General features: G+C 38.2%; 2 protein-coding genes and 1 long non-coding RNA gene across 6 annotated transcripts in view; all 3 read left to right on the top strand.

The window, feature by feature from the left end:
* LOC146455909 (uncharacterized) overlaps positions 1–21,302 on the top strand; it is a 48,841-nt gene extending 27,539 nt beyond the window's left edge. Inside the window, exon 2 of the long non-coding RNA XR_014858925.1 lies at positions 21,122–21,302. This is a non-coding gene — a long non-coding RNA (uncharacterized LOC146455909). The remainder of the gene's footprint in view (positions 1–21,121) is intronic.
* LOC146455906 (uncharacterized) overlaps positions 1–26,219 on the top strand; it is a 54,428-nt gene that overhangs the window by 4,206 nt on the left and 24,003 nt on the right. The window contains exons 5-6 of one of the 2 annotated variants that reach the window (XM_085093723.1): positions 269–498; positions 1,590–1,761. In XM_085093723.1, the coding sequence (XP_084949849.1) occupies positions 269–436 (168 nt within the window). In that variant the 3' untranslated portion in view covers positions 437–498; positions 1,590–1,761. Of the gene's footprint in view, positions 1–268; positions 499–1,589; positions 1,762–26,219 lie in introns of those variants that run through there. The other variant, XM_085093724.1, reaches the window with a different exon arrangement.
* Positions 6,145–16,009, top strand: LOC146455910 (uncharacterized). Of its 3 annotated transcripts, XM_085093705.1 has the most exons (10): positions 6,154–6,901; positions 7,715–7,905; positions 8,086–8,163; positions 8,665–8,874; positions 9,375–9,593; positions 12,351–12,566; positions 13,763–13,978; positions 14,241–14,405; positions 14,842–15,042; positions 15,550–16,009. In XM_085093705.1, exons 1-10 carry the CDS (start codon positions 6,586–6,588, stop codon positions 15,736–15,738), a joined length of 2,001 nt encoding a protein of 666 aa, XP_084949831.1. In that variant the 5' UTR covers positions 6,154–6,585; the 3' UTR covers positions 15,739–16,009. The 3 variants fall into 3 exon arrangements, with proteins under 3 accessions (XP_084949833.1, XP_084949832.1, XP_084949831.1); XM_085093707.1 differs by lacking the exon at positions 13,763–13,978 and having other exon boundaries at positions 6,145–6,901; XM_085093706.1 differs by lacking the exon at positions 14,241–14,405 and having other exon boundaries at positions 6,148–6,901.

Raw genomic sequence — 26,219 nt, 5'->3', positions numbered from 1 at the left:
AAAGAAGAGATGGAAGAACTATATTTTTATTTTTGTCCGTGCCGGCCATGAAACGTGATTCTAGGTCACATGATTAAGCCTTTCAAGGGAGGACCACTTTTCCTTTCCCTTCACAAGCTCAGCAACTCAAAGATATCCCAGGCAATTTAGGCAATCTTTTTTTCCCGTTACAGATCAACGAGAGACAGAAAAGTGGCTACCAAAAATTGTGGCCGCTTACTAGATATTACATATAAGCCTTACTGATAACATGTCCGCCTTATTGTAGGTGGTCAACATAAGTAAGACGCAGGGTCCCAGGGGACCTCCTGGATACAATGGAACCCAGGGCCCTCTGGCGTTACAGGTCCACCTGGACCCCCTGGACACAATGGTATCCAGGGTCCTCCTGGTGCTTCTCAGTCTGGCGGAATGTCAAACTGTTCTTACAAAGTAAAAAGCTCAGCTGTATCGCCTGGTAGTTATGCAAGAGCCGAAGCCACAGCAACTGAAAGAAATGTAAGTGCCTAGACAGTCCTGTAGACAACGTCCAATAATATTTTATCTCTTAGGAATATCTGCCTTCTTGTTTATTCTTTTCTGTCTGTCACATGTTGCGTCCCCATCTTCCAGCTGTTTCCAACAAAACTATAGCTTACTGTAGCAGAGCAAATTGCATAGATATTTTATCGATTTGAGACTGTGGCCGGTGGGCCGACAACAACCAGGACTGCAGTAAGTTGCTTACAGTGTGATCAATTTGATATAAAACTATTCGACGCTTACCTTAGTGCGTAAGTATAGACCTTTAAATTCCACTACGAGTACGACTTCTAGATTTTTCCAATAGGCAAAGAGCGCGCTTTTGTGAAACAGTATCATTTTGTGCGGAAAAAACAAGATAGCCGAGTTTTTGTGTGAACGGCGTATAGTTGTGGCGAAAACATGCCCTCGAAACGTAGGATATAAAATCAATCTGGGAATCACTAAAGGGGGTAGCTATCGTCATTTCAAACAATTTCGTCAAGTTCTCCGCTAACAAAGCGTGAAATGAAGCTTCCTGGCATATATCTCTTCTTAGTACTTGGAATCTTGAAAGCAAATCTAGTATTGATAAATTTTGGTACTAGAATCTAACTTTAGGTCTCAGTAATATTTACGAGGGACATGGCAAACCATTCAAATCGACTTACACAGATATTTATCCATTTTCTGGATATTGTGTTCCAGATGGTGCGGATTCTGGGCTCGCACCAGAGCCTGTTAAAGTCGAAGGCTTGCAGTAATATTGAACTGACAGTAAAGTGTTCCTCTTGTAAATTTCGATCGATTCTAGTGTCAACAGTGTCAAGAGAAATGATTCAGGAAACTGGCGTTAACTTTAGCTTATGCGCACTACAAGCATTAGTCATCCTAGGAAAAGACAGTAATGATTTCATTCATAGTCCGCGGATATAAAGCATGCTTTACAATTGCATTAGTGTACTGCAATGTATAACATTGCTTCTCTTTATAATTAACATTTACTGTTGGTTACTGATTTTTCTCTTGAGTTCCCTCCTTGATATTTTGCTAATGCGAATTAATTATGCTTTCATTTTATACGACAGGGTAAGAAAATTCTCGGTGCCAACTGTGGAACCAACGATGCTAGAGTTGTTACGCTCACAAGCACTATTGCTGCAGACGGAAAGAGAACCTATAAGTGTACATGTAAAGACTCCCTTAATACGGGAGCCGTTACGATGGGTTGTTTCGTTCACTACTGGGAGTGTCCATCCAAAAAAAATTGGATTATAAAGACTTCATAATGACTGTAAAGATTATTGTCATCAAGAATTTTACCGCTCCTTTTTATTTTTAAACAACTAACCAGTGTTCAGCCATAAAGCTTTCCTTAGATATCAAGTCATATTTACAAACAGGATCAATTAATACAAAAAACATTCGGAGCACGCAGAGTTGGGACCACAGGGAAATCTAAGTCTAGTGAATAGGGTCGAGTTTACTGTACACATAAGTTGTGATAAGGCCTCCGAGCCTTTTTTTTTTTCACAGGTACTTATAGTTTTTACCCCGCCGAAATAGAATTCTGATTACATTTCCATACTGTGCATGCTTTCCTCACTAAAAGGGTTAATTTACTGTACGTCTTCATCTTTGAACAAACTCCACAAAGATAGGGTTACCATTAAAAGAAAAAAAAAGGCATTTGCCATTTGGCATTTGTAGAGATGTTTTATGACACCTCCCAGTTGCTTTTAAAAAGTATCTATCTTATTGCAATACTTTTCGTGTTACTACACGTATTCTGTTACTGCTTAAAATATGCGAATATTACCGATCAAAGGAAACAAAGTAGGGATAATCTGTCTCTTTTTTCCTCTTCAGTTAAGTCGACCTTCAGTTAAAACCATTTTCATCTCCAGCAAGCACCCGAGATCGAAAAATGCAAGCTTTTGCTCGGTAAAATATGGACAAAATAATCACCACGAAAAAAAAAGTACAACTCAGTAGCGGTGGCATGAATGCATGAGTAAATCTTGAGACTACTACTTTGTCCGGCATCACAAAACGCGCCCTGACAGCAAGTTAATTACTGCTCATAGTCTGTAGCCAGTTTCCGTTAAGTTGTCACACTGTCAATCAATCAATCAATTGACTGATCAATCTTTATTATATGGTTACCAGTAAGTAGCGAAAGCTAACCGAGGCGGGTAGTGAGGAAAATTTTCATTACATTAAGCAAACTAGGCATGCAATTTCCAATATCGGCAATTTGCCACTAAACCCTATATTTACTCATAAGGATGTTTCACGTAAAGGAGACAGGACGATTGACCGGTTCTGTACTTCAAAACATTGTGATTTGCAACTAAAGACCGAAGCGTTGTCTTAAAACTGGCCGACAAAATAACAATCAGTGAAAATCATGATCCTAGTTTGCACTTCGGAAATAAAACGTCGAAAGATCTTCGTCCACATCGTGACCAAACTTTTCTAGAAGGCGGTGTTTGGTTGCTCTGATAAGATAGCCTTGTCGAGCCTTGAATTAAATGATTATGCGGCGTTTATTTAATGTATCAGCTTCCTATTATAGCTAAAGGGTCTGTACCATTTTCAGGATATCGTGAACTCATTGAACTTCTTCGAAAACGTAATAGTAGTAATAGTGTGCGAACACTCATGTGGCAAGATCAATTTTTGGTTTGTCAGTTGATTTCTAAATGCTTTATAAATTTGTAAACCAACCGTAGAGTAGTTAAAAGCAAATCCAAACCAAATGTAAAATCTCTTTCGATACTCAATTAAAAACCGCTCTCACATGGAACCGGGTGGTCGCTGCAATTTTTGGATTTTTTTAGTACGGATTTGCGAACAATAGTTGAGTCTCGAATCATTTTAGCTAATCAAGGGAGATACAGATTAGACCATCTTGAGGATAAAATGAACAAGATGTTACTCTTGCTGAACATTTTGGTATCTAAAAACATTTACTGGTTTCTAGTACATTATATTTTAATACACCATATAACAAATTTCTAACTAGAGTAAAATTTTATCTTTTACAATAACTGTCAAAATGTCCGCGCTCTGAATGGCTATTGTCTGTAAGAGTACAGACAATAAAGTATAAGTAAGTATAACTTTATTTTACGTCGAAACGTGGGGCGTGGTCTCTTAGTCTCCCGAGCCAGGGGCTCATTGCTAAAAACGCTCGACTAAAGAAAAACAAAAACATATGTAATACATTAAATATATATATATATAAACACCAATGAGAGGCTCTACTTCACAGCTATTCATCAGCTATGTAAAGCTCCACCAGGTTGTCTCAAATGCTACCATAGCCAAGTGATCCAAGTCCGTACCCAAAGATGCAGGGATCAGTGATGTCACTAAATTCACCAATCAGAGTGGACAATCTGCATCAGCCTCCTATGCCTCGCAGACCAGCCTCACTTTGAAAGATATTCTCAAAGCGGGTGGCTGGTCAAACGCCCAGACAGTCGCAAAGCATTTCAATAAGCCAGTTGTAAGAAACTTTGGCACGAGCTTACTTGAACATTTTCAAAACATTATACACATTAAATGTGTGCATGTCATATTTTACTCTATAGGCCACCTGAGTGGCAGTCTACAGTTTTGTTATGCAATTATATCATATTCTTACGGACCATTGTGCTCTTTTTGTCTGCCCTACATTTCTTGTTGGGCGCTTTAATTTCCAGGACTTTCAAATCTCATGTAATTCCGTAGTGACTCGGACTGATGACGAGGTATAATTTTAAAAATTAAAGTCGATGTTTGATTGGAATTATTCTGCGTCATCAGTCAGGAACAAAGGAGTAACACACTGGCCTGTACGCTATTTCTTCCTTCCCTCTCCTTCCGGCGTTCCCGTTTTTTTTTTCTCCTGGAAACGCTAACTCTTTAAAAACTGACCAGATAAGCATGCGCATGCGCATGCGTTTAATTTTTAAATTCCATTCTCTCCATGTTAAATTACCTTTTTTATTACAATTTTTATCACAGTCGACATGAAAATAAGAGCATCTGCATTTTGATTGTTATTACTCTTTGACATACAGTAAGTTCAACATGTTGCTATATATTTGTCTTCTTCACGCACCGATCCGGTCCCATCCTCGTTCCCAGAGCCTACGATCTTCTGGTCAGCGGTTGGATCGTAGGCCCTGATAACAGCCGTTACCGGATGGCGTGAATTTCACGACATCCGGTAGCGCACGCTCAGTGGGATAAATTACCTTTGCGCTTGCTCAGTATTATTATTGCACAGTACTGCTCAGTATTAGGAAGTAAAGACAAATGCGCAGAAGCGTAGCATTTTTCACCTTATAGCGCATCAGGTTTTCGACAGCCAATGAAAAAAAAGATATTTTTGGATGGACCCAGAGCCACTTGTTCATTAATTTAAAAAAAAAAAAAACGTTGGGGCTCTGGGCACGAGAATGATCCGGTCCCAACACTAGATATAAAATGGACCTCCTTAATTGAGCTGCGAATACGGAACACTGAATTTGTAAACATCACTTAATTTATTTCGTACGTCGTGAAATACATCCGTGCCCTAAACGCTAGTTCTTATGAGTAGAAGTTGATATGGCAAGGGTTAGAGCTGTTTTGAGAAATTTCTGGGGAAAAACACCGCTCAGCCTGTGGTTGGGTATTACCAAGGTCAAAGAAAATAGCGCCGTTTAAATTATTGACAGAATCATATAATTTGATAGTTTGTAGTAATGTTTATTACTAGGACAAGAAAATAGTTTTGTCTCGATGCGGTTGAATTTCTTACTGAAAGGGCCTCTTCGAGAAAACTGCTTTAGAACTTGCTGTATTGAGCTACTACAGTACTTTCGAATCAAGGTTTAAATTTTTAACGACGCGTTCATCTTAGATATTGGCGCCCATTTCAATAACATTTGTGAAGTCGTAATAAAAAAGTTTTGATGCTGCCTATAATAATAATAAAAAAATGATGATTAAAGTGACTATGTCTAAATCGGATTAACATCTGAGCGATCAGGGCTGCAAGCATGATTCAGTAAATATAAAAAGAGTGATATTGGAGATTCGGTTTCATATTTAAGAGAACCGCGGAGTTAAACATCTTAGTAGTGAGTTCCTTTGTTTGGGGGCTGTGGATATGTTTTCATAAATCCATTCTCATTGAAATAAAAATGAAAAATGTGACACAGAAGACAAGTTAGTAAAGGAGAGAAATGACCGTTGGCATCCGAAAATACTTCACTTTTCACATGTCCAGATGGGTTAGTAAAAAGCATCACGATTGGCTCGTTAACGGTATAATGTTACTGCCCGGCAGAATCGTCTTAAAATAAAATTATCTGATTGGCTGAAACCTGGTGAGACTTAGTAAAGACGGTAAGACTCCACATTGCAATTAAATTTTGCGTCCACTGGATACATTTCACAGGTGGTAGGATAAGGTATCACTTCACGAGAAAATATCTTAACTAAAAATTTAAGATCGTCTGGTGACAATACAGATGACAATACAAATAACAATACGAAAAACAGAGAGGACGAGTTTGTAACTGAAGGGAACTGACCATCAACATCAGAAAATTCTTCACTTCGCGATCGTACATGTTCACACGGGTTATTAAATAGCATTACGCGTCACCATGGTTGTGCTATGTGGCACTTTCAGTTTCCTCATTGGGTCAATCCATAGTGAATACGAAATAGAAAGTTGAAGAACATACGCACGAACTCATTACAGTTGTAAGGATAAGATTTCACAGGTGTTTGGATAAGATATCACTTCACAAGAAAATCTCTTAACTATTAATTTAAGATCGCTTGATGACAATACAAATGACAATAAATGAGGGAGAGGGCAAGTTTGTAACTGAAGAGAACTGACCATTGACATCAGAAAATTCTTCACTTGTTACATGTTCAGACGGGTTAGTAAATAGCATCACGTGTCACCATGAGATCTTATGTTATGTGGCACTTTCAGTTTCGTCATTGTGTCAGTCCGCAGTGAATACGTTTAAGGCCGGGCTGAAACAGAAAGTTGAAGAACATACGCACCAACCCAAAACAGCATAAACGATGAGTAAGGTGGTAACCGGAACAGAAAACATTTACTTCGAGATGGAATCCAAAGAACCAACTGCGTACCAAGGGGTTAACGAAGACGTCGTTGGAGAAAGCAAAACCACTTCTGCGACTAAACAAATGACCTCTGAGAAGCAAAAAGGTTCCAGCAGCCAGTCAGAGGCAATGAATCAGCGACTGATGTGTATTATGGTCGCTCTTGTTGTTGTTTCTTTCTTGATTGCTACGGCCACTTTGATTTTAGTCTTGCTCCCGGTGATATCTCGCAACACTTCAACCACCTCAGCAGATTGTGCTGCAGGGTTGCACGGTAAGCGGATTAATATAAAACGAGAACTTTAGAATAAATTTAGTATGATAAAATTAAAGCAAACGCTTATATATAGCTGGGGTTTGTCGGAGAACTGGCAAAGACCCTCCTTCAAGTACTACAACTTTAATTAATATCTTCTGCCCTCTGCATGATGTGTGCCTTCTGGTCGTTACTGCATATATCTAGGGGCCTTAAGACGTTCCTTAGTGACCTTTTAGGAGCGATCCTTTCGTCAAGTCAGGAATAGACATTTATTCCTTTTTTTTTTCCGAAACCTCGCCAACTAAAATGAATTCGGTACTAGCCGGATTTTGACTGAAGATGGCGAAATCGTAGAATATCGCCATCGCCCACCAGCATTTTAACATGCATTATTAACAGAGAGGTTGCTAAGTACAATTTGCGGAGTTGCCATAAATTTTTTGTGCCACAATTCAACACCTACTACATGAAAAAAGCAGTCACACGAAGAGGATCAATTATTAAAAACACTTAAACACCATATTATCAAGATGTTAACAGCACAGGAGAGTATGTAAGAAATATTCGAAGAACCCACTTCACCGAAAAACCTTGACTTGAACGTTGAATCCCCTCAAACATTTCGAGGCAGTGGTGACATTTTTACTGTCTAATAGATTGTATTAGCTATATAGTATATTTAGTAAAAAGAAAAAAAACATTTCAGCGGCTGAAACATTGTCCGAAAATTGATCAAATTGCCAAAAAAGCGAGGTTCCGAGGGTTACTGCAGCAACCGTGAAATGTTTTCTCATCTTGTTAGTCAGTCTTTAACCTTTGTGTCACTAGGCATCGAAAAGAAAGTCCAAGATCTTACTGAACGCTTGGAAACCACCCAACGTGAACTTAAGACTCTTAAGACTCAATTTGATGGTCAGATGGCAGCAAACTCAACACTCCGCGTTCAGGAGAACGATTTGAAATACGTATGGATGGCAATCAATTCCACGGCAGAAAAGACTTCAAACTTATCAAGCAAGGTAATGTGGCTCCTTATTGATTTACTCGATTATCAGTTTTGATCTCGTCGCCTGAGACGTATAAATACCAACTACTATGATACTGCCGAGCTCTCGTAAGCGGACACCCTCGGAGCGCGAAAAAACTGTTTTTGGATTTCTGAGTTAATAAATTGAGTTTTTCATTTATATTCCTTCAAGGTTATGAATGGCTTTAAATGGCTCGAAGGCAGAGTCAAAATAGAGGAAAAGATATCAAACGACACAAGTCAAGTTGCAGTAAGTTATTATATATAGAGAAGTTTTTCATGTTGTGTTCAAACCAAACGCGAAATTACTTTCGACACTTAGTTGAAAACTGCTCAAGTTCTTACTGATCTTGGAGGAGTTTACCGTTTAAGGTATATTTCCCACGGAAGAAATTGAATTGACAAAAATTAACAAGCATAAAATTTTGACTGAAGAAAAGGCCGAAAACAATTTATTGGCTGTAGCGGAGATTTTTGTTCTTAAGTTGCGCAAACAGCACGTCACGAAGGTTAAGCGACGGACTGTAGATTATGGATCGAACAAGAAGGACGAGTTTTCTCTTCAGTTACTTTTTGTCTTTATTTTTTCAAGATCTATGCATTAAGTTTACACTGTCTCGATTTCAGGACAGTCCAAAACATTGTGAAATCTTCATCTAACGTAATTCATTTGCATTTTAAAATCTGTTACCAATTGAAAAGATTATCGTAATGTTTACCAAATGCGTTCTCTTTTTCACCAAATTTAAAGGAGCAGCAACTCAAGAAAATCATGCAGCTCGAGAGCATGTTGAACTCTACTCGTCAGGATGCCAAAAAAGTGTCACGACAATTAAATGTCCTATGGTCGGCAGGAAATTCCACGCAGAAAGAACTTCAAAGCGTTTGGATGGCAATTAACGCAACGCAAACTGGACTTGAGGAAAATCTAATGAAAGTAAAAGTCAACTTAACTAAACAGGTGATTTATATGCTATAATTAGTTGGGCTAACATTCCTTCCCCAAATGAGAAGTAGTAACTTAATAAGGTCTTTTTATGTTATTATAAACAAGTTAAGAATTTATAATTACAGGCCACAAGCTCTATGTTTGCTCTTTTTAAATGTATATACGGTATACCTTTCTAACTCAGTGTTAATCTATATGTAACAAGCTCTCCCCTCCCCAACCTCTACCCCACCTTAAAAAAAAAAAATAATAGACTGACCTTTCGGTTAGTTCAAACGTGTTGTGTGGAGACATTCTGCCAATTCATCAAGAAGCAGTTCCTTCTAGATGTACTTCTTATATAAGTATTGTATATATTATATTGTATATTATGTTCTTGGTACCCTCTTCTCTTTCGGTTTAAAACATTTATTTATTATCAATAAAATTCTGTTTTCATTTTAAAATCTGTTAGCATTTGAAAGGATTACGTATTAAAATGTAGCAATTTCTCTTTGTCATCAAATTTAAAGGAGCAACTGCACTTCAAGAAAATCAGGGACCTCGAGAACATGTTGAACGCTACTCGTCAGGAAGCAAAAGAAGTGACTCAGCAACATTTAACTGAGTTATGGTCGGCGGCAGCAAATCTTACTCAAAAAGAACTTCAAAGAGTTTGGATGACGATTAACGCAACGCAAATTGAACTTGAGGAGACGCTTATGAAAGTAAAAGTCAACTTGACGAAACAGGTAATTTTTATGGTGTACTATACCATAGTTTCGCTAGCATTCCTTCCTATACGAGCCTTAGAATCGAAGTAGCTTAATTAAGACCTTTGCGCTATCGAAAACCAGCTACGAATTTGCAGGTAACTAAGCTCAGTCGTGAATTCTATTTTACCTTTACCCTAACAATTCCTTTCCGTGGCTTTTCTTTTTAAATGCATTGATAACGTTCTTATAAATAGGTTAATCAAAGCCGAAAACTGATTTCATTGGCCCGCTTTATTCCCTGCCTGCAATTTTTAGTTTGCTTAGACCCTACAAGCCAAGTAATTTTGTGACTTTCATTCAATTAGTGGTATAAACAAAAAGCTCCCCCCTCCCCACCTTAAAAAAACAATTAATCAAGAAGCAGCTCCTTCCTAAATATTTCAGTTTCTTATAAATTAACTGGCACGTCTACTAAGTCAAAAAGTAATAAAAACATCGATTTCCAACAAAAAAATGAAGGGATATTGTTTAAGGTAACAGGTAGCTTGTTTCACATTTGCATTCAGCGACAAGGTTGGTATTCAGAGGGGCCCTAATTCTAATGTAATAGCTGGTACAGAGGATTTAATGAAGCTATTGACATGATTCAGTCAATTAATAGACTGACCTTTCGGGTAGTTCAAACGTGATGGGTGGAGACATACTGCCAATTCACCAAGAAGCAGTTCCTTCCTCTGAGCTAGATGTGCTTCTTATGAAGTAATTTACATTAGGCCATATGGTAACAAAGACGTCGATTTTTTCCTAAAATCAAGGTAATGTTTCAGTTGATGTTTGACATTTGCATTCAGCACCAAGGTTGGTATTCAGAGGATTTAACAAGCTATTGATACGATTCAGGCCAGCAACTTTCATCATGAATACGTTAAGGCGGCGAGACACCATTGCTCGCTACTAACACTGGCTCTTGATCACTAGAATGTAGTTCATCTCTACAATTGTGTTCTCGGTTGCAGCTCTATGGCTTTCTTCACACATCGATCGCCAATCCCATTGATACACGTTGTAAAGGTTGTTGTCACTTTCACTCGTTTTTCCATAACTCTGTCAACGAGACTGATGTTTATGGAAATCTTAACAAAGATTTTGTGTATTTGGTGAAGATGGATAGGGTCGTGCGCTGAAGCTCGTCTCTGACTCAGTTTTCTTGTGCCAATCAGCAAATCTGAATACTGAAAAAGCGACCTTGAAAAGGAAGAATTCCTCCAGCCCTAAAAGGACAATTTCCTTTTTAATCTTGTCTAAGTTTTATATATTTTGTTCTTAGTACCCTCTTCTCTTTCAGATTAAAACATTTATTTATTCTTTCCTATACGAGCCGCACTGAGTAACTTAATTAAGACATTTACTGAAAACGAGCTACGAATTAACAGGCCAATGCAATTTGCAGGTAACTTAAAGCTCAGTCGTGAATCCTATTTTACCTTTAGCCTAACAATTGCTTTCGGATTCCTAGGCTGTTCTTTTTAAATGCATTTATAACTTATACTGTTCTAATATGTTAATCAATGCAGAAAACTTATTTCATCGGCCTGCTTTATTCCCTCAAGCCAACTTAATTTTGTGACTTACATTCATATAAGCAAGAAGTTTCCCCCCTCCCCGCCTTAAATAAAACTAAGGAACTGACGTTCTAGGAAGTTCGGACGTGGTTTTCTGCAGACATTCTGCTAATTCAACAAAAAGCAGCTACTTCCAAGATATTTCAGTTTCTTATAGCTTAAGGTGTCATGTCTAATAAGTTAAAAATAAAAAGTAATAAAGGCATCGATTCCCCCCAAAATTAAGGGATATTGTTTAAGGTAACAAATAACATGTTTCATATTTGCATTCAGCAACAAGGTTGGTATTCAGAGGGGCCCTTTCTAATGAAATAGCTAGTACAGCGCGAGAATTTAATGAAGCTATTGATACGATTCAGTCAATTAATGGACTGATGTTGGTTAGTTTAAACGTGTTGTGTGGAAACATTCTGCCAATTTATAACGAAGCAGTTCTTTCCTAGATGTACTTCTTATGAAGCATTCCACGTTAGGCAATATAGTAACAAAGATGTCGATTTTTTCCTAAAATCAAGGTAATTTTTCAGTTGATGTTTTACCTTTGCATTGAGCAACAAGGTTAGTATTTAGAGGAAGTTAACCAGCTACTGATACGATTCCGGTCACCTACGTTCATCATGAATTCGTAATAAGGCGGCGAGGCACCATGGCTTGCTACACTGCTTCTTGATCATGAGAATGTAGTTCATCTCTGCAAATCGTATTCTCGATGGCAGCTCTATCCCGTTCTTCACACATCGATCACTAATCACATTGATACAGGTTGTAAAGGCTTTTGTCACTTTCACTTGTTTTTCCATAAATCTGTCAATGATGTTTATGGAAATCTTAACAAAGATTTTGTGTATTTGGTGAAGATGGATAGGGCCGTGCGCTGAAGCTCGTCTCTGACTCAGTTTTCTTGTTCGTTCTTAAATTACGGCCAATCAACAAATCTGAATACTGAAAAAAGCGACCTTGAAAAGGAAGAATTCCTCCAGCCCTACTGAAGGACAATTTCCTTTTTAATCTTGTCCAAGTTTTATATATTTTGTTCCTAGTACCCTCTTCTCTTTCAATTTAAAACATTTATTTGTTATCAATAAAATTCATTTTCATTTTAAAATATTTTCGCATTTGAGAGGATTACCTACTGAAACGTAGTAATTTCTCTTTGTCATCAAATTTAAAGGAGCACCTGCACTTCAAGAAAATCAGGGACCTCGAGAACATGTTGAACGCTACTCGTCAGGAAGCAAAAGAAGAGACTCGGCAACATTTAACTGAGTTATGGTCGGCAACAAATCACACACAAAAAGAACTTGACAGCGTTTGGATGGCGGTCAACGCAACGCAAATTGAACTTGAGGAGACGCTAATGAAAGTAAAAGACAACTTGACTAAACAGGTAATTTCTATGGTATACTATACCATAGTTTCGTTAGCATTCCTTCCTATAAGAGCTGCAGAAGTAACTTAATTGAGACCTTTGCGCTACTGAAATCGAGCTACGAATTTGCAGGCCAATAAGGTAACTAAGCTCAGTCGTGAAGCATATTTTACCTTAAGCCTAACAATTGCTTTCCGAGGCTGTTCTTTTTAAATGCATCTATAGCTTTCTCCCTAATTCACATTTAATATGCTGTTGTTGTTGTTGTTGTTTCTCCGTTATTTATAGCTTTCTAATAAATATTTAAATCAATTCAGAAAACTGATTTTCATCGGCCCGCTTTTTTCCCTCCTGCAAATTTAATTTTGCTTAGACCCTACAAGCCAATTAATTTTGTGACTCACATTCATGTAAGCATAAAGCTTCCCATTCCCCACCTTTAAAAAAAAAAAACTAACGAAATTGCGTTTTAGTTAGTTCGGACGTGGTTCTGTGCAGACATTCTGCCAATTCATCAAAAAGCAGCTCCTTCCTAGGTATTTCAGTTTCTTGTTAATTAAAGTGTAATGTCTAATAAGTCAAAAAGTAATAAAGACATCGATTTCCCGCCAAAAATCAAGGGATGTTGTTTAAGATAGCAGGTAACTTGTTTGCCATTTGCATTCAGCAACAAGGTTGGTATTCAGAGGGGCCCTGTCTAATGAAATAGCTGGTACAGAGTATTTAATGGAACTATTGATACGATTCAGGTCAGCTAGGTTCATCGTGAAAACATCAGGGCAGCGAGGCACCATTGCTGTCTTCGCTAGATATTGATGATGAGAATGGTTAAGTCCATCTCTGTAATCGTGTCCCCTGTCGATGGCAGGTCTGTCACTTTCTTCACACATTACTGTACCCATTGATTTACGTTGTAAAATTTCACACCAGTTATAAAAGAAAAAAACTGTAAAAGGCTGTAGTTACTTTCAGTTGTTTTTCTATAACTCTGTCAACAAGACTGATGTTTATGGAAATCTTTACAAAGGTTTTGGTTATCTCGTGAAGACGCATGGGGCGTACGATGGGGCCGCATCTATGACTCTCTCAGTTTTCTTGTTTGTTTTTAAATTGGGGCCAATTGGAAAATCTGAATACTTATAAAAGCGACGTCGAAACAGAAGAATTCCCCCAGCCCTAAAACGTAGTAATTTCTCTTGTCATCAAATTTAAAGGAGCAACTGCACTTCAAGAAAATTGGGGACCTCGAGAACATGTTGAACGCTACTCGTCAGGAAGCAAAAGAAGAGACTCGGCAACATTTAACTGAGTTATGGTCGGCAACAAATCACACGCAAAAAGAACTTGACGGCGTTTGGATGGCGGTCAACACAACGCAAATTGGACTTGAGGAGACGCTAATTAAAGTAAAAGTCAACTTGACTAAACAGGTGATTTGTATGCTATAATCGGTTGGGTTAACATTGAATTCCTTCCTCCATGCCCAAATGTCTAATTATTGGCGAACAAGTTATGGTCATTTTGAAATCTTGAGGCATATACATGGTAGCAGTAGTTAAATTTTTAAAATCTGTCTAAGCCAAGGGTCGAAGTATTGATTCAGTATAGAAAATTAAACGTAACGAAAATCAAAAAGCTCATAACGAGGATTTAACAAACTGTTGATATAATTTTTATCCCTTTTGCAATTAGGGAAAGTTAGTCGCAGATCACACCAGTCATCTGGAACAGCTTTCTCGTCACATTGCTGCTTTATGGAATGCCAGTAACTCTACTGCCATTCGCGTGAATGAACTGAATAAAGGGTGTACAGAAATGAATACGACTTTGAAAGAAAGTTCCAGCTTAATGGACAAGGTAATAAAAGAGCAACTGAACGAATTAATGAATTAATGAAAGGAAGGTATGAACAAAGAAAGAAAGAAAGAAAGAAAGAAAGAAAGAAAGAAAGAAAGAAAGAAAGAAAGAAAGAAAGAGAGAGAGAGAGAGAGAGAGAGAAGGGTAACGATGATGATGATGATGATGATGATGATTTATGGTGGTGGTGCAGTGATTATGATGCAAGGAGAGCGTAATCGACGGGGATGGGACGCTCCTTCTAATTGAGTACATCTAGCTAAATATATTAAAATGCTAATAATACTAATAATCATTTCAAATTCAATACAAAAATTAAGTGGTGTAGCTTGACCAAGCAATGTTTCTTTTTAATTTATTCCTGCACGTGGACAATTTTTTTTTTCTTTATTACATTTACTTGCAAAAATTAAAGAGTCACGTGTACAATTTTCAGCTCAACAACATTAGCAAGATGGCGGGTCCCATTGGACCACCGGGATTTAATGGAAGTCAAGGGCCCGCGGGTCCTGCGGGATCAGTTGGTCCACCAGGGCCAAAGGGATCTGGAGACTTCAGTTCATGCCAGTACAAGGTTAAGACAGACAAGCTGACTCCAGGTGATATCATAACAACAGTCGGCCTGGCTGAACCAAATGTGAGTATGCTCGCTGGCAAACAACAGTGTAGTATTGATTGTGAATCATTACTTTTTGTTGGGAAAGTGTGTTTTTGAAATTTAAAAAGGTCAAAAAAATGATGAAAGATCATAAAAATGACGTATGGTAACTGAAATTGTAATTATTTAACACTGAACGGAACGATACCTTACTGTGGGCCTTATTCATTTGGAAGACATGCGCGTTAATGTCCTATTCTATCTACCATTATTCGTGTATCGCACAAATAAATTCCTGCAATTCAGAGACTTCTTCCTTCTTCCTAGAAAAATTCAAGGGATGTCTGGCTGCAGTGAAACTCAAATACCATTATAATCCGAATTTATTGATGCTTATGTTTATGTCTAAACATAAAAGTAAACATAAACATAAAAACATAAAAGTTGCTTTTAGCTGTGTCGCAAACCCATAACAAGACTTCCAAGCCTTACTTCTTACTGCGCTATCGTGTATAATGTAAGTCATGTGCATTATTCCTTTAACAGGGAAAAAAAGTACTGGGTGTATCCTGTTCCACGAATTATGCAGAAGAGTACAATCTTTTTGAGACAGTACTTAACAACATCAGGCGATACAGTTGCTTGTGTAGAGGGACTTCCACCCTGTTCTCACCCTTTGGGGGACAACAAAAGAGTTGCTACTTACACTACTGGGAATGTCCCTTGACGACTTAATTCAGTACCCCAATTGAAAGCAGTCAATTTAAATCAGGACTTTCCTCTCGCAATGTCCTCAGTTTGATGATGTAGTTAATTAATACAATATAATTCAAACAAGGGTCGTCTACTGATACATCTCATTGCAAATAGCTTATTTTTTGTAGTCTGTTTCAGAACCCTATCTAGACCGGTGTTTGTTCTCTTCTTCTGTGGTCGAGAAATAACTCCGAGAACGTTAACGCCATGCCAATGACACCTGGAGCACAAATAATAGATCGAAAGATGTTTGAAGCGTTGACGTCAGATGAATTTAAAATTATGTTATATTTTCCAAATGGCGACAATCTTGGATTTCTGGATTTCCCCCAAAACTTCACAAAACCGCCAGATTCACCAGGCCCTCCTTAGTTTAGTTGTACTCTAAGTATTGTTTGTTAACAATAGCCTATTGTAGGACTAACAATAAGCTATTGTTAAGGAACGATAGTTAGGACTGGCATCATAGCTTAGGAGGCCAGCAATCTTTTACATGAGCAGCTAATTAACCTTCTATTAACCAAAAAAGATAAGTGACACTGGCATCAGTAGGAGAAAAAAAGGTAGTATGGATGTGCTAGTGCTCTTTAATTTAAAGTAATCTCAAGCTAATTAAGGAGCTAAATAACACTCCTTCAGCCGGCTTGCTTTCTCCAACTGAAAATCATGGAATTGATTTGTTAACTGACGTCTTTGATCACATTATCACTTAATGTTCCCAACCCATGAGAGTAAGTGAGACAACAACAGATTGTGGGATAAAGGGGTAGGGGAGGAAGCACTCCATTCCGGCAGAACTTATATACAGGTCAGGCTAAACTAAATTGGGAACCTGCCTCCCCAGAGGGCCGAGACCCCCGTGGGCAAGGCCTGTATCGAGTCCCCCCCTGAGGGCAATCCCCACTGAGCAAGGATACATCCTCCCCAAAGGGCCCCCCCCCCTGAGCGAGCCAACAATCTCCCCAGAGGGCCCCCCAATGAGTGAGGACTTCATGTAATCCTTCCCAGAGAGCGATAATCCCCCATGAGCGAGGTCCTTATGGGACACTCCCCATGGGGCCAACAATCCCCTCAGAGCGAGGTCCTATCCTATCCAAGTCTATTTCCATGGTTACCGTAGTAACCAGTTGTGAATGGGGCAGGATGTTTTAAGACTGTGAGTCCATGGGGAAAAGTGTGACCTGTATTGGGAGCACTTCATCCCTAACCCAGATTTTATTTAAAGCACCATAAATTATTACCCTACAGAGAACAAAACGGTAATAGTTAAAGCAATGTTCTTGAATAATGAGATCCAAAACAAACAGATCGTAACTTAGAAAGGCAGTCTGTATTGAAGTGCTGATAAGGCAAATGTCTGTAAAAGACTATTGAGTAGCTATCACCTTAAACTATCCGTAGACAAAACATGACTACAGTAACAGCAAGATAATCCCCTCAATGAGGAAAACTGTAAATAATTGATCGAACTGGAACAAAGACTGAACAACTATAATGTAAATAACTTGATATAACTTGATAAGCAACTTCGCAGTTAAACGAGCTGCTGAATATATATATATATATATATATATATATATATATATATATATATATATATATAGATACATACATACAGATATATATACATAAAAGTAAGGCAAGTGGTAAGAATACCAAGACAAAATGGGGGGGGAGGGAGGGGAACTTGTAAAACACAGCTGAACTTGTAGAACAAAACTACACGTGTGAAGGTTTCATACAGAAAGGCACGATGAACAATGGTATATTCATGGTATTTGATTTCACGTGAGCACCTCGATCCCCATTGGTCTAATAAGATAACCGGATGTTGCACAAGGACCGGAATGACCTTTGGGCATTGGGATTTGACAGGTCCTGTCTTGGTAGCATATCACATCACCGGTAATCAAAACCTGAAGCCGTAACTTCATGGTTGTCACATTAACTTTAAAGTGCTACTATGACGAAATTCGCGCCTTTCTAATCTGAGCCATTTTGAAACATTAACAAGTAGTCTGTACGCGAAGAAGAATGCTGTTTACTATTTTCAAATATCTCTTTTTGTTCCGGAGATATTCAAGTTTATATAATATGCAAATTAGCCAAGTGATGACGTCATAAACTCAACCGAATTTTGATCAAATATTATGAAAAAAGATATCTCAGCCAATTTGTATCAGAAATGCTTGATTCGTTGCAGCTACATTGTTCCAGGTGCGCTTCATAATATGAGCTTATCCGTTTTGTTACCATGGCAACATACTGGGTTCCAGTCCTCCCTGATACTTAAGGTTTTGCTGGCCACCTTTGGAGTTCTATTTTGATATTTGCCAATGGTGCCTCATCTGCATGATCCAGCAAGCGTATAAATATGTTAGGTCGAGTTCGTGGCCTTGTTAAATGTTTTTCAAACTGAAAATCACTAAAATATTGAAATCAGATTGGAGGGGACTGGAAAAGAGTGAGTTGCCATGGGAACCGAATTTTTTATAGCCGTAGGTGTATTGCCTTTAGAACTATTAGCCTGCCAGGTTACAATGGTTTCTGCTGTAAATTGACTAAGAAAGCTCTATTTATATACTTGATGTTATATTGAGTTGAGAATATGACGTCATCAGTCATCTCATTTACATATTTTACACATTTTTCAAGCTTAAATATCTCCGGAACCAATGCAGATATTTAGAAACCGTAAACGGCGTTTTTAATCTTTCCTAGAATTCTATCTGATAAGCCTTAAAATTCAAGAGGTAAAAATTTGATCATAGTAGCACTTTAATTTATAATACTTATAAATTGGCTATTATAGAGTGATAGCGGCTCCTTCTTGCATGGTATTTACGAAAAAGATATAATCAGGGCTTGCTTGGAATTAGTTACCTTTAAATTGGCCAATTTTTTCTCTCCTCGTTCTTTTCATCTTTTTTTTTTTTCCGAAAAACCCACCCACTTTTACGAGACCGATGGGTCTCACAATGCAAGAAGGAAGTGGAGTCGGATTACACTAGAATTATTATGAAATTATATAGGGTGCGATATAAAAAATAACGAAATAAAATGCAAGGAACCGCAAACGAAAATGCTGCAGGGTGTCAGTAAAACGCGGGGTCGGGGTCGGGGTCGGGGTCGGGGTCGGGGTCGGGGTCGGGGTCGGGGTCGGGGTCGGGGTGGGGGTCGGGGTCGGGGTCGGGGTCGGGGTCGAAGTCGGGGTCGGGGTCGGGGTCGGGGTCGGGGCCGGGGTTGGGGTCGGGGTCGGGGTCGGGGTCATTTTTTTTCCTTTTTTTTTTCCTTTCTTTTTTTCTTTCTTTTTTTTCCTTTTTTTTTTTCAACATCACAGGTCATTTGTGGGTCAAATAAGGATTAAAGCCAATATAAAAAAGTTAAGTCTCTAAAGCTTACTAGCTTAGGATAGGATAGGTCATCGGTGACAACGGCTCGATACAGTTCCGTATTCTGGCGGACATTGGTTCCGTGAATTGACTACCTTTTATTCTTCCAAGAAACGAAATGAGGCAAAAAATACAAGGTACGAGACAATATATTTCCTTGAACTAACAAATTCGTGAACTAGAATGTGCATGAACTTACTATGAACACCCCCGCCGCCTTCCATGATCGTGCTCGTTTCTAACAGTGAACCCTTGTTACGCGTGACTATTATTTCCGAGAATGAAATAAACAGGCGTTCGAATTCCTCTGGAAATCTTTCCGAAAAAAGACAATTTTTGAATTTTTCAGCAGCGATGTTTTATGAAAATTATTTGACATCGGATTTCCATACAAACACTGTTTTTTCAAACCTGTTTGCCTACTCGTCAAAATGGCGTCGAAAACCGTGATAAGGCCTATTTACATGTCAGATTTGATGTCGGCAATGAGATTTCAGATCGAGTTCTGGTAGAAATTTCCCTAGTTTATTGACGGTATAAAACTATGAATTTTTCTTTATATAATACAGCACAAGTATTTCAAGAATAACGATTGTCTCTCAAGTATTTTGAATCTTTTTTTTTTTTTGTCAGTCAATGCGCCTTTTTCGGAAAGATTTCCAGAGAAATGTTCTACATTCTATTCAAATGCCGAGCTTTACAAAGGAATTCGAACGCATGTTTATTTCATTCTCGGAAATAATAGTCACGCGTGACAAGGGTTGACTCTAACAAATGAGCACGATCATGGAAGACGGCGGGGGTGTTCATAGTAAGTTCATGCACATTCTAGTTCACAAATTTGTTAGTTCAAGGAAATTTATCGTCTCGTACCTTGTATTTTTTGCCTCATTTCGTTTCTTGGAAGAATAAAAGGTAGTCAATTCACGGAACTCAATGTCCGCCAGAATACGGAACTGTATCGAGCCGTTGTCACCGATGACCTATCCTAAGCTAGTAAGCTTTAGAGATTTAACTTTTTTTATATTGGCTTTAATCCTTATTTGACCCACAAATGACCTGTGACGTTGAAAAAAAAAAAAAAGGAAAAAAAAAAAAAAAGAAAAAAAAGAAAGAAAAAAAAAAGGAAAAAAAATGACCCCGACCCCGCGTTTTACTGGCACCCAATGCTGCAGGTATACGCAGGATCTGTAAAAGATCTAATCAGCCAAAAATAGTAAAAGTGAAACTAGAGTCAAAATGAGAAGCAAGAAGTAGATGGGCTTTATGTAAAATCTGAAACGAGAGAAACCTCGGAATAAAACTTCCGGAAAGGCTTTCAGGCCAAATGGACGCTGGTCCTGATCAGCTTTTTACTTCCAAGATACCATGCATGGAGGGATGATAATATAAGACAAATATGACATATTTGAAGTAATATAGATAAATTGCATTGCTGCCATGTTGGTGGTAAAAACAAAAAAAAAATTGCATAAAAATGGAAGTTAACTTCCAGACGAGAAAAATCTTATTGCTCCATACTACCAACATGCAACGTGCAATCAACCTATACCAAAAACGAGTGCGAGTGCTTCATCGGGATATCCAGACACGAGAAACAGATGAAAGCACGAAGCCATAGGCCGAGTGCTTTTATTATTTCAAGGTGTCTGGATACACCGATGAAGCACGAAGCGCGAGTTTTGATATAACTTCTCACTGAAACAATACTTAATTATGCATTGTTACATTTTTGTTTAAAGTCACGTTGTATATATGATGCGTCGTATTCAGTCGTCTTTCGGTGTTAAAATCTGCCATACAGGAGCTTCTAGGTTTAGAGAACCAAATACCGTAGAAGAAGAAGTAGTTTTGGTCCACAAAGCTGTTCCCCTGTCAACGAAATATAAAGATAAATGGGCAACATCCATTCTCTACGAATGCCGCAAACTGAAGGGTCGGAGATTAAAGTTCTCATTCTAGATTCGTAGGACTGATTCTCTTGTTCAACGAGTTCAGGTACTGCCGAGAATTAATGTAGATGTAGCGGGGGTAATGAGTAGTTGTTCTTTTGCTAATTGTTCTATAAAAGTTGAGGTGAATTATCTAAAATAGAGTTACGTATTATTGGCGGGATGAAATTCTGCGAATAAATTAAAATAGTACAATGCGGAAAAAAAATGTATTGGCAAGGGAACTTATGAATCATTAATGAGAACTGTAGGTGACATAATTAAAGAACGACCAAAAGGCCTGTAAGTTTCAGTCTCTGACCACTTTTTTGTTGACTTAGCATTAAACATTAAAGTAAAGATCTTCCACATCACGAAATACAGTCTCTTGAGTAACAAGCCAGCGACATGTTTCGATTACTTTTAATTTTTGATCTGAAGTATCAGTTGTTTGTAGATCCTGAACACAAAATCTATAAGAAACATAACGTCGATTACCAGTCACTGTTCGGGTAACCTTCTCAAGGGGAAGGGGAGGGGGCAGAGTATCAGGTGCTCCTAAGGGGATGGGGAGGAGGAAAGCCTGATGCTCGGGCTACTGTTCGGGAACCGGAAGACCGGCGAAAATCGAGCCAATAAGAAACATCGAATTCCAACGTTTTTCATCTCATGATCAAAGTACATATTAAGTTACATGAAGTGGTAAAATTAGCAATTTATTTGCAGAAAAGTCTAACTATTTTTTTTTTTTTTTTTTTTTTGCGTTTTAAGTCATCTAAAAATCAAATTCTAGAGTTTCCTCATGCAGGGACAGTCTTTACAGAAAGAAACTTATGGGTATTTTTTTTAATTGTAATTTCAAGATATGAAAACTCATCTGTAGAACGTGTCCTGGGTGTTTCGAAGATTTCATAGAGTGCACCTTTAATTTTAGATCTATATTTGCTGCATAGTCTGCATAATTGAAATGCTGTCGAGAGCAGAGAGAGGATTAACTGCCTACGTTTGGAAAACACATCTTTGTTGTTCGGAAACTAGAAACTGAATTGAATAAATGACATCACCTATATGAAACCAAACTAGTTGCGCTTGGTGGCATTTTCGGATTCTGTGGTGTTCTCTAGCTAACCTGTGAGTTAGTGGATTGAATAACATAGTCACATTTTTAACAATGAGTAAGGCAGTAGCTGGGGAAGACAAAACTAGAAACTGAAATGAGGAAATGACATCACCTGTATGAAATTAACCTAGTTGCGCTTGGTGGAATTTTCGGTTTCTGTGGTGTTCTCTAGCTAGCCCCTGGGTTCGTGGATTGAAGAACATAGCCACATTTTTAACAATGAGTAAGGCAGTAGCTGGGGAACTGAGACAAAACTAGAAACTGAATTGAATAAATGACATCACCTATATGAAACCAAACTAGTTGCGCTTGGTGGCATTTTCGGTTTCTGTGTTGTTCTCTAGCTAGCCCCTGAGGTCATGGATTGAAGAACACAGTCACATTTTTAACTTTGAGCAAGGCAGTTACTGGGGAAGAAAATGTATATTCCGAGATGGAATCGAAACGGGCAACTGGACCAGGACTTTATGACGACCCCGTTGGAGGATGCGAAATCCCTGGAACCAAACAAACGAACCCTGAAAAGCATGTAGCAGAGAAGAGTAGACGAATATCTATTTTAATTGACAGTATTTTACGTTAGGGCCGGCAACATCCTTTAATACTGAGATTATCGATAGAATGTTTCCTTATTTCATTTCATAGTTCTAAAATCAGGATTCAGAAAGGAATCTTGCCTTTTGTTTGGTGTTCATGAATTGCTGCTCTTTTAAAAACTATAGTTTCGATAGCATTGCTTTATTTTTTCCCTTTTACAACCACCAACATTTCTTCTTTTTTTTTATCCCTCTCTCTCTCTCTCTCTCTCTCTCTCTCTCTCTCTCTCTCTCTCTCTCTCTCTCTCTTAACAGCTTTGTATAAAACAAGAGGAGGTTTATTTTGAGATAGAGAGAGAGAGATAGACAGAGAGAGAGAGTTTTATTTGTTGGACAAACGTTTGATAAGTTCTCAAACATTCGTCTAACAAAAAATGTCGCAAAATATGTATGCTAAACGCTCTAACATTGTTGGATCAACAAATGTTGTATAACAATGTTTGAATGTTTAGCCCAGGCTTTAGAAAACGAATGAAGGTGTGAAAACAACAAGCAAGTTTCCTGATACACCTCAAAATGTAAATGAGAATCGGACAAGATTTCTTTGTGCCATAATTAACCGTCCGCAGCGCGCTGCACTCTATTGTTCATTGCAGAGTTGTTCACTATAGTGTAGCGCACTGCATAGTAACATCTAATAGTTTTGAACAGTTCAGTGTAGTGTAGTTCAGTACAGTGTGGCCCACTGCATAGTAAGATTAAAGAGTCTTCAACAGTTCAGTATAGTGTTGTTCAGTACAGTGTAGCGCACTGCATAGTAAGATTAAAGAGTTTTCAACAGTTCAGTATAGTGTTGTTCAGTACAGTGTAGTGCACTGCATAGTAAGATTAAAGAGTTTTCAACAGTTCAGTGTAGTGTAGTTCAGTACAGTGTAGCGCACTGCATAGTAAGATTAAAGAGTTTTCAACAGTTCAGTGTAGTGTAGTTCAGTACAGTGTAGCGCATTGCATAGTAAGATTAAAGAGTTTTCAACAGTTCAGTGTAGTGTAGTTCAGTACAGTGTAGCGCACTGCATAGTAAGATTAAGAGTTTTCAACAGTTCAGTGTAGTGTAGTTCAGTACAGTGTAGCGCACTGCATAGTAAGATTAAAGAGTTTTCAACAGTTCAGTGTAGTGTAGTTCAGTACAGTGTAGCGCATTGCATAGTAAGATTAAAGAGTTTTCAACAGTTCAGAGTAGTGTTGTTCAGTACAGTGTAGCGCACTGCATAATAAGATTAAGAGTTTTCAACAGCTTAGTGTAGTGTTGTTCAGTACAGTGTAGCGCATTGCATAGTAAGATTAAAGAGTTTTCAACAGTTCAGTGTAGTGTAGTTCAGTACAGTGTAGCGCATCGCATAGTAAGATTAAAGAGTTTTCAACAGTTCAGTGTAGTGTAGTTCAGTACAGTGTAGCGCACTGCATAATAAGATTCAGAGTTTTCAACAGTTCAGTGTAGTGTTGTTCAGCACCGTGTAGCGCATTGCATAGTAAGATTAAGAGTTTTCAACAGTTCAGTGTAGGGTAGTTCAGTACAGTGTAGCGCACTGCATAGTAAGATTAAAGAGTTTTCAACAGTTCAGTGTAGTGTAGTTCAGTAGAGTGTAGCGCACTGCATAGTAAGATTAAGAGTTTTCAACAGTTCAGTGTAGTGTTGTTCAGTACAGTGTAGCGCATTGCATAGTAAGATTAAAGAGTTTTCAACAGTTCAGTGTAGTGTTCTTCAGTACAGTGTAGCGCATTGCATAATAAGATTAAGAGTTTTCAACAGTTCAGTGTAGTGTTGTTCAGTACAGTGTAGCGCACTGCATAATAAGATTAAGAGTTTTCAACAGCTTAGTGTAGTGTTGTTCAGTACAGTGTAGCGCATTGCATAGTAAGATTAAAGAGTTTTCAACAGTTCAGTGTAGTGTAGTTCAGTACAGTGTAGCGCATCGCATAGTAAGATTAAAGAGTTTTCAACAGTTCAGTGTAGTGTTGTTCAGTACAGTGTAGCGCACTGCATAATAAGATTCAGAGTTTTCAACAGTTCAGTGTAGTGTTGTTCAGCACCGTGTAGCGCATTGCATAGTAAGATTAAGAGTTTTCAACAGTTCAGTGTAGGGTAGTTCAGTACAGTGTAGCGCACTGCATAGTAAGATTAAAGAGTTTTCAACAGTTCAGTGTAGTGTAGTTCAGTAGAGTGTAGCGCACTGCATAGTAAGATTAAGAGTTTTCAACAGTTCAGTGTAGTGTTGTTCAGTACAGTGTAGCGCATTGCATAGTAAGATTAAAGAGTTTTCAACAGTTCAGTGTAGTGTTCTTCAGTACAGTGTAGCGCATTGCATAATAAGATTAAGAGTTTTCAACAGTTCAGTGTAGTGTTGTTCAGTACAGTGTAGCGCACTGCATAATAAGATTAAGAGTTTTCAACAGCTTAGTGTAGTGTTGTTCAGTACAGTGTAGCGCATTGCATAGTAAGATTAAAGAGTTTTCAACAGTTCAGTGTAGTGTAGTTCAGTACAGTGTAGCGCATCGCATAGTAAGATTAAAGAGTTTTCAACAGTTCAGTGTAGTGTTGTTCAGTACAGTGTAGCGCACTGCATAATAAGATTAAGAGTTTTCAACAGCTTAGTGTAGTGTTGTTCAGTACAGTGTAGCGCATTGCATAGTAAGATTAAAGAGTTTTCAACAGTTCAGTGTAGTGTAGTTCAGTACAGTGTAGCGCATCGCATAGTAAGATTAAAGAGTTTTCAACAGTTCAGTGTAGTGTTGTTCAGTACAGTGTAGCGCACTGCATAATAAGATTCAGAGTTTTCAACAGTTCAGTGTAGTGTTGTTCAGCACCGTGTAGCGCATTGCATAGTAAGATTAAGAGTTTTCAACAGTTCAGTGTAGGGTAGTTCAGTACAGTGTAGCGCACTGCATAGTAAGATTAAAGAGTTTTCAACAGTTCAGTGTAGTGTAGTTCAGTACAGTGTAGCGCACTGCATAGTAAGATTAAGAGTTTTCAACAGTTCAGTGTAGTGTTGTTCAGTACAGTGTAGCGCATTGCATAGTAAGATTAAAGAGTTTTCAACAGTTCAGTGTAGTGTTGTTCAGTACAGTGTAGCGCATTGCATAATAAGATTAAGAGTTTTCAACAGTTCAGTGTAGTGTTGTTCAGTACAGTGTAGCGCATTGCATAGTAAGATTAAAGAGTTTTCAACAGTTCAGTGTAGTGTTGTTCAGTACAGTGTAGCGCATTGCATAGTAAGATTAAAAAGTTTTCAACAGTTCAGTGTAGTGTTGTTCAGTACAGTGTAGCGCATCGCATAGTAAGATTAAAGAGTTTTCAACAGTTCAGTGTAGTGTTGTTCAGTACAGTGTAGCGCACTGCATAATAAGATTCAGAGTTTTCAACAGTTCAGTGTAGTGTTGTTCAGTACCGTGTAGCGCATTGCATAGTAAGATTAAGAGTTTT

Source organism: Pavona decussata, unplaced genomic scaffold, assembly GCF_977016875.1.
Source record: "Pavona decussata unplaced genomic scaffold, jaPavDecu1.1 SCAFFOLD_266, whole genome shotgun sequence".
NCBI lineage: Eukaryota > Metazoa > Cnidaria > Anthozoa > Scleractinia > Agariciidae > Pavona > Pavona decussata.
This window is presented reverse-complemented; position numbering and strand designations above follow the sequence as displayed.

Excerpts from the sequence above, each read along its gene's own strand:
- LOC146455910 (XM_085093705.1), top strand. The coding sequence starts at position 6,586 with ATGAGTAAGGTGGTAACCGGAACAGAAAACATTTACTTCGAGATGGAA. Across the intron at positions 12,567-13,762 it reads AAGACAACTTGACTAAACAG|GAGCAACTGCACTTCAAGAA; the intron begins GTAATTTCTATG and ends TCAAATTTAAAG. Across the intron at positions 13,979-14,240 it reads AAGTCAACTTGACTAAACAG|GGAAAGTTAGTCGCAGATCA; the intron begins GTGATTTGTATG and ends TTTTGCAATTAG.